An 8,853-nucleotide genomic window follows, 5' to 3' on the forward strand; every position below is an offset into this window, starting at 1 on the left:
ATTCTCGGTGTGTCTGAAAGCTATGGGACTTGGAGAGGTCGGTAGCTGAACATCTCGTCTGAGATCTGTAATATTCAGGTCTGTAATATTCAGTAGTTTGGGGTCTTTGGTCTGTAAACTGGGGGTCAGTAAAAGGGAGGCTCTGGTGTAGGGTCTGTATACAGGGGGTCTGATCTAGGGTCTGTATAAAGGGGGTCCGGTCTGGGGTACCTTTAATGTTATGTCACCAGCTTGAGACGCATCAGAAGATGATACTGGTTTAAGTCTCTGAACCACTGTTCTCCTTCTGTATATCCAGGTCATGTCCATGAGTCTCCCATTGACTTCCATTACACTACAGAGTGCCGGAGCCCAATTTATTATAGCGAGTTGATTTCCCTTTTCTATTATGGAAAGGTTTACACTTCCATAGAAGTAAAATAATATAAATGAGATTATATGGATGTTATATAGAGGGGTCGTCCATTAATAATCCTCCAACAAAAGGCTGAGATTAGAACCACTGAAGTTCCCAACCTAGGACCTGATTGGAATGGGCGCCATGTAATACTAATGTATGGCCGCACTCAGATAGACCTGAGACCTGGAGAGGCTGCATGCTGAAAAGGGGTTGTCAAGTGGGAGGGGGTGACTGTAGAGGCCCCCATGTGGTGGATGCCTTGGGTGTATATACTGTATAGGTATAAGTAACTGGACTAGAAGTAGAGATATTGTAAAATGACAAATGTGTAACAATATATAGTATTATATGTATAAAGATAGGACCCATGGCTCTGCACATACATATATATGGAGAAATGTGCTGTAACTTGTCAGTGCATGCTGGGAGTTGTAGTTACATAGCAGCCTGACAGCCACAGGTTAGAAAGCACTGATACAGATAGAGGATGTTAAATAGTGAGACAGGTTATAATAGAGGGGCCATCACATTATTGTACAGTAGTCATATAACTGAGCCACCCATTGTTTATTAACACTTACATCACAGTGCCCTCAACTCCTATGTCACAAAGCGATGATGTCACAAAGGAATAGAATGGACGTGGCCTTGATTATCACCGTTCACATGATGAGTGCGCAGAGAGAGTAAGAAAAGAGAGAGAGATTGTGAGCGCCGTCTAGTGGAGAGAAAAATACTTGTGAGTACCCAGTTTATTCCATTTATTACATTTAACAAGGGTGATAAGACTTTTCCTGCAGATTATTATACACCTTACTCCCCAGCCGCACATCTAATTCTACAGCAGCTGATTGGCACAGATCGCTGAGCTCTGCTGCATGGTCGTGGGCATTGTATACATGGAGGAACATATATCAATGGGACTCACCTGTATAACATATAGAATTATCTTCTAAACAATAATTCCACAGTAAAGATCATTTAATTGGACACTAACGAAATCCGACAGGTTCCAGATTATCAGACATTCCGGATTATGAAACGGTCATAGTTAAATGGATTGTTTTATTAAGTTAACCCTTCTCTGAAGGCAGTCATCCGGCGATCACCTGATCACTAAAGATCTCACTCCTGGAACATATGGACAGTAGTGGTTTTGATGAGACAACCCCTTTATAATGTTCAGGAAGACAGAGCAGTAAGATACTAAATGTGCAGCTAATGTTCGTCTATGGGGTTATGTACGCTGCCGTGTATTTAGCTTGTGGTGTTTCTATGTACAATCTGTGTAAAACAAATCTCAGCATCATCCATCAGATGCCATAAGCCAGACAAGTTTTGCTCATAAATGTCAATGGAGGCCAAAAAAATTGTGGTGATTTCTGAGGGAGCGCCATATTTTATACCTGAAAGTGCTTGTACTGCTTTTTTCTATCAGACGGCATAAATCAGAATCATTATAGAACCAGTGCGGCGAGCGATACCGAGATCAATTTGTCTGTTTTGCTCATCTGTATAGAACGCTGTATTAGTACATTATTATTATTATTATTAATATTTGTCTGTGGTCCTGAGATTCCATATTATCTATTAGAATTTCTTGAATAATGAGATGTTAATTATAAGGGGGAATTCACACGCTGCAGATTTAGTGCAAAAATTTGTGCAACTTTTCCATTCATCTGACTGGGACTTGCAGAAATCCATATGCTTGCTGATGAAGATGAATGGAACTTATTGCCAGTCACAGAAATCTATGCAATAAATCTGCCGCATGTGAATATACCCTAATAGTAATATAAAGTGATTACATATTATGTCCCTTTTCTGTTTCTATTACCAGAGTTTACAGTCTCAAAATCCGTGAACATGGCGTCTCGCCATGAGAACGTGGACGTGGAGAAAGGCCTTTTGGCTCCTCCATGTGAAATGGATAAAGATGATGGCGAAAGCCCCAGAGCAGAGAACGTGCATGACCGTACTGGAATCTCCTACACACGATCCATCGTTATTGTAGGGATTCTGTTCTATATAAATCTGCTATCCTACATGGATCGGCTCAGTGTCACTGGTAGGTGTGGGGTACTTCATTTTATTTCTGGGGTTTATCAGTACTGTAGCTGTGGAGGCACTTATAGCGAACCTCCACTTTCAGTAGAAAAACGGTTAAAGTGCAGGAGAGTATAAACGTTTTTCTAAATCACGATCGTGAAGTGAGGAGGAACGGGGTCGGGATGCCCGTTCTATAGATAGGTGGGGGTCCCAGTGGTGGGGCCCCCAGCGATCACACATTTATCACCTATACTGTGGATAGGTGATAAATGTCAAAAGTGGGAAAACCCCTTTAACTCCTATAAACTCAATGGACCTCATCATTACAGTCTATGGGGAAGACGTTGTCACACATCCATATATCCTGTGGATGTGCCATAAACATATATGATGGAAATACATGCATTGCTTCTAGTGACATCTCTCTTTTTATCTGACAGGGGCGCTGCCATATTTAGAAAAATCATTTAATCTGAAAGACAGTGGATCTGGTTTGCTGCAAGCAGGTAAATATTAATATAAAATCTTGTTCTGTAAGTCACCTGGAATCCGCCATTTTGGGAACTAAATCAATATTCTAGAGAAGGTGACGAATCTATTCACTGGAATCTCATGATCTGACTGACACAAGGTTGTGATGTCATCAGGTTCTAGTGAAGAAATAAGACAGTCGGTTGCACTACATAAGGCTGGGTACACACGTCGCGGTCAAAATGTGTTTTATTGGCGTAAATCGCCACAAAACAGCACGATTTTGCAGTGTTTTTGTGACATGACCGCGACATGAAAACCTAGGATAATGGTGTTCTGCTGTGACTGGGCTGACAAATCCATAATAAGGCCATAATAACATCCATCAGCAGCATTTACCTGCTTGTTGATGGGTTCCAGTGATAACCCAAAATAAGACATTAAGATGTACTATATCGTTTTTACTATATACACAGAGTTACAAAAAGTTTTATCAAACTGCAAAAGTAATTGAAAGGTAAAGCTTTACATTAATGAATGAGAGTGGGAATTAAAAAAAAGTGGGGAATGTGGTTAAAATGCAGGATTTAATAGTTTGTCCATATATAAATGTCTGTTGTATCTTCCTTTCACCTCTTCTCTCCCCCTTCCCTTTCAGTCTTCCTCTGCAGCTTCATGTTGGTGGCTCCAGTATTTGGATATTTGGGTGATCACTGGAATAGAAAATATCTGCTCTGTATTGGGATCACCCTCTGGTCAGCCTCCATCCTTGGCAGCTCATTTATTCCTGATAAGGTAACATCCTATGTTTATTATTAAAGGGGTTTTCTGGGACATTCCCATTGATAACCTATCTTTCTTCCATTCTCAATCTGTGGGGCTCTGACCTCCGGACCCCCAACAAGCGACCCAATGGAGTTTTTATTTATTTCCTTCATTGTCTATCCTAACAATAGGCCATCAATATTAAAGTCCCAATGGTAAAGCTTTACTAAAGATGTTATTAATTATGATTTTTTTTCCTTTTCCCCAGTATTTCTGGCTGTTCCTGCTAATGCGAGGACTGGTTGGGATTGGCGCGGCAAGTTACTCCACCATTGCCCCCTCCATCATCGCCGACCTATTTGTAGCAGACCAGCGAAGCCGCATGTTGTCCATCTTTTGGACTGCTATCCCCGTAGGCTGGTGAGTGTAGAAGTTTATACTGTTTATATCTATGTCTATAGTTATATTTGTGCAGAGATTATGCCCTTTCTTAACTATAAATCTTCTTCATTTTTGCCTATTAAGTGGCCTTGGATACATCATGGGGGCCAAAGTGACAAGCGCTCTTGGTGGTGACTGGCACTGGGCACTGCGGGTAAGTGAGAGGATTGCAGGATTCCTGCAGGCAAACTATTATTTATTATTTTTTGTTATTGGAATTGCTCCCATTATCTTCTGGAACCATAAACAATAAGTAGGGACTTGGGAAAGTTGAGTATCAGTCCGGAGGCTATAGATAGTCATTTATGTTATTAGTCATCTCTATGTTTTGCCCCTCTGGCTTCAGTCACTTCATATTTGTAATACCGCTACATATATATATTGTCTCCTCCTTCTTCTGGACAGATCATTCCAGGTCTGGGGATTATAGCCGTCCTGCTTCTTATCTTCTTTATGAAGGAACCATCCAGAGGAGCCGCAGAACAAAAAAGCAATAAACACCCAAACAACAATTCTTGGACGACCGACGTGAAAGCTCTGCTGAAAAAGTGAGTGTTTTAAACTGTGTAGTGATGGTTGTCGCTGGCTTTACCCCGTGTCTCTTGTGTCACTCACATTTCTCTCTCTCTCTGTAGCCCGAGCTTTATGCTTTCCATGCTGGGATTCACAACTGTGACATTTGTTTCCGGCTCCCTCTCCCACTGGGCTCTGTCCTTCTACAAGCGGGCCCGGGTCATCCTATACAGAAGTGATCCATGTCAGACTGCAATATGTCAATTTGATGACAGGTAAACGCTTATTTACTGTGTGTGCCAGGAGGTTGTGAGGGCGGCTATCTCCCATTATGTCCATACTCTTCCTTTCTCTACCTGAGTTTTGGGCACGGCTACGCGGTGAGTGGTCAGGGCTCCTGGCAGCCATCTATTTACAGGGTAGGTTCAGACATGGGGTGTTAAATGTGGATTTTACTGCGAATTTGCCTCAGATTTCACTCTTTGCAATGCTAAGGGAAAAATTCACTGTAAAAATGTACACATTTCCGCAACGTGTATTTGCAGTGAATAAATACTTGTGGATATTTATTTGCCAAACCGCACAAAAAAATCTTCAACAATTCTGTGATATAAAACCTCACCCTCATAGTGTATATAGACTGCTACGTGACTGTCTGCTCTATACTGACAAGATATTTGGGATAGGTCCATAGAGAGCCCTGTCAGCCTGAGAACAGAGTTTATGGATTTAATCTTTAGATACATGCAGATAGTTGGAGCAGTAGTCATACTCAGGTCCTTTAATCATCATTTATATACAATTGTGGAGAATCCATTTGATGACCTCTATAATCTCTTTCTTTGCAGTCTGATTTTTGGCATGATCACTGTGATCACCGGAATCGTGGGAGTTGGAGCTGGCGTGGAGATAAGCAAGAGGTTCAGGAAAATCAACCCGCGGGCAGACGCATTAGTCTGTGCGTGCGGAATGCTGGGTGGCGCCCCTTTCCTGCTCTTGGCTTTGTTATTGGCAAGTTTCAGCCTTGTGGCCTCCTATGTAAGTGGCTGATGAACAGCTTTCTGTCATTGATGTTCTTTCTTTTAATTATATTAAAAAGGTGAAGAAACAATATCCATACACATACCTGTAGATATACATACATATACACCTATACATACAATCATACTGTATATAGCTGTGGATACCAAACACACACAGATATACAGCTTTACATACACATACTGTTATCTTTAGGCAGACATATATAAACATACAGTACACCTTTACATACATACATGCAGTGTATACCTGTGAATATCATACACATACAGATATACTGCTATACATACACATAGACACACATGTATTCATACACATATACATTATTATACAGTGTAAGGTCTATACGCAGGTTTAATACCCACCCTGTGCATCAGAGTTCAGGATAAGAGGTAACTTATTGTACTGCCCCCTCCCCGTATTCCCCATTTAGTCTTTTCTGAATGTTTTGTCTCCCCTCAGATCTTCATCTCCATCGGGGCGTTATTGCTGGCACTGAATTTTGCCATTGTGGACGACATCCTGCTGGTAAGTGATCAGAAACCACGAGGATGTTTCTCTATTACAGCTAAAATTACATTTATGTCGCCTGTTGTCTATTTTCCGGCCTAGTTTATGAAATGCCACTGACTCTGCAATAACTGCCAGACAAGAGACGGAGGACACTACAAGTACAGACTGCGCTGTCTGCAGATATTGTAGTGCAGATATTCCGTCACTTTGTCTGGCTGCCATTGTTGAGTTAGGTTCAGTAACTGTTTCCTTCTGCCTACTCAGAATGTCCTCTTGTTTTAGAGTGTGGTGACCCCCAGAAGACGATCCACAGCAGAGGCCCTACAAATAATTGTGTCCCACCTGCTGGGTGATGCATGGAGCCCCTCTCTGATCGGAGTGGTAAGTATTAGTTACATCATCGTCCTAAAGGGTATATAAACAAAATTCTTTACCGTCGGGGTCAGTCTTAGCCTGCATGACACCCTTTGTGAACAACTTACAACGCACATACATTTCACACAAAGGAGACAGCACTAATACAGTACACCCCCACCAAACAGACAGTAAAGATATAGCCACCATATAGTGCACACACAATGCCCATACAGCACCCTCAGTGAGGAGCTGTCACTCACCACCACCTACAGTCTGCTGTCACTGGATTTCTGCATTAATATCCAGCATCCGCTGTCTGAAAAAAATCTACACATATTCTATTTCCCATAATTCATCTTACATAACAATGTGTTATTTTCTTATCCTCAGCTATCTGACCTCATCCGCAGAGGAAAGCCAGAATCCGACCTGCTGATGTTTAACAGCCTGAAATATGCCCTCATGGTCTGCGTATTCGTGAGCGCTATCGGAGGAGGATTGTTCTTGGCATCTGCCCTCTTTCTTGAGAAAGACCGAAAGAGGGCAGACATGGAGTCTGAAGGTATCTACCCTGTCTGTGTGTATGTCCACTGTCTACTCATGTGTCCTGCAGAATTAAAGTGCAGCTCAACCTTCGATTTACACTGGCTCTATGGTCAGAAAATGTTAAATAATCACAAATCCCTAATCCTATTCTAATGCGTTAACAAATACTTATTTTTTTAGTGTTGAAAACCATGGTTTATGGTAATCGTTAGTGGGGGAAATTGTCTTTTCTGACAGACGGTAGAAAGATAGTGAATTTTATAGTCCTTCACCAAGATTATGATTCGATAGAGTGCTCCACAATTATCAAAGACAAAACCACTGGAGTAGAAGTGGAGTTTCTTAAAACATAACTTTTACTGTTGTTCCTTTTCAACAACTCATTGACCATCTAGTGGTATGAAGTAGAATAATATAAAATGAGAATTATCTGATAATGTATTCCTACAAAAACAGGCTTATTTGTTTTTTTATCTTAACAGGATGAAGTCTTGGACATTTTATATTGATTTGTCCATGGCTACACTGGTTCTTGAGAGCAAAAGAACGCTGTCCTTAATCTCCACACGAGGACAAATATAAAGTGAACAAGTTTTGGAGCTCCTCAGACATTTACCGTAATGAGCAGCAGGGCTCTGCTGCTCAAGGCATAACTATAATGTTTCCAAACAACCACTAAAAGTTTCAGTGCATGCAGAATCAAGAACACCACATAGAACATGTACTCTTGCAACAGGAAACCAATAGTTGGCAGTGGACGTCATGAATGCAAAGCTGCCATGACCTACCCTGTTACTGAATCCAGTGGTTTAAACATTATAGATTCTACACCGACAATTGAGGGAACTGGACCTAGAGTGTCTGCAATTCCAAAGATTGCATTGAGGAAGAAAACAAGACCTACCTCACAGACTCATTCATATGGAATTTCCACTGAGTTCTTCCTCGGAAAAGCATCCCAAGGAATTTGCATGAATACCAGCAAACATAGGTCCACCTCAAAGGATTTTTTTCTGTGCCTGTGTCTCAGCTGAGTCACAGTGCCAAACTGGACTTGACAAATCTTTGGACTACAGATCTGGATCCCTAGACTGTGTCTAAAAAATGACAAATGTTTCTGCCTGTGGCTCGGCTGACTCACAGTGCCAACCCGGATGTGACAAATCTTTGGACTACAGATGTGAATCCCCGGACTCCGTGTGGATAAAGCTCACAAAGAATGAGAATTGTCAATGCCTGTGGCTCGGCTGAGTCACAGTGCCAACCCAGAGATGGTGTTTTTGTGAAATAAACTCACAAAGAATGACAAATATCGCTGCCTGTGACTCAGCTGAGTCACAGTGCCAACCCAGACACTGAAGTCTTTATGAAATAACATCCTAAAGAATGACAAATCTCACTGCCTGTGGCTCGGCTGAGTCACAGTGCCAAACCAGACCAGGAGTCTTTATGCAACAACTTCACAAAGAATAACAAATGTCACTGTCTGTGGCTTGGCTGAGTCACAGTGCCAACCTGGACATGATTAGTGCCACCTACCAACGATTTATGGCAACTAACAACATGACTCAACTGGAATACCTTTCATCCACATTGCACCAACAGAAGAGACTGCCGTTACAGACCATCTCTAGATAAAAAAAAGAATTTTAGGTATAGCATATTTTACCTGCTTCTGGTTACACCTTAAATTCCTTCATGTATACCAACCTTATGTGGAAAATTTTGTAGTCATGTTATTTTAATAAAAACAT

The 8,853-nt window shown here is 41.5% G+C and overlaps 1 protein-coding gene across 1 annotated transcript; it reads left to right on the plus strand.

Moving 5' to 3' along the window:
* The first annotated feature begins 2,249 nt into the window (after positions 1-2,249).
* On the plus strand, positions 2,250-8,853 carry LOC142656438 (protein spinster homolog 1-like). Its single transcript, XM_075831366.1, has 12 exons — positions 2,250-2,471; positions 2,893-2,958; positions 3,582-3,718; positions 3,957-4,108; positions 4,214-4,283; positions 4,535-4,677; positions 4,765-4,917; positions 5,491-5,680; positions 6,146-6,211; positions 6,479-6,577; positions 6,944-7,115; positions 7,582-8,853. The coding sequence occupies exons 1-12, from the start codon at positions 2,270-2,272 to the stop codon at positions 7,584-7,586; spliced, it is 1,455 nt and encodes a 484-aa protein (XP_075687481.1). The 5' UTR covers positions 2,250-2,269; the 3' UTR covers positions 7,587-8,853.

Source organism: Rhinoderma darwinii, chromosome 6, assembly GCF_050947455.1.
Source record: "Rhinoderma darwinii isolate aRhiDar2 chromosome 6, aRhiDar2.hap1, whole genome shotgun sequence".
NCBI classification, from domain to species: domain Eukaryota; kingdom Metazoa; phylum Chordata; class Amphibia; order Anura; family Rhinodermatidae; genus Rhinoderma; species Rhinoderma darwinii.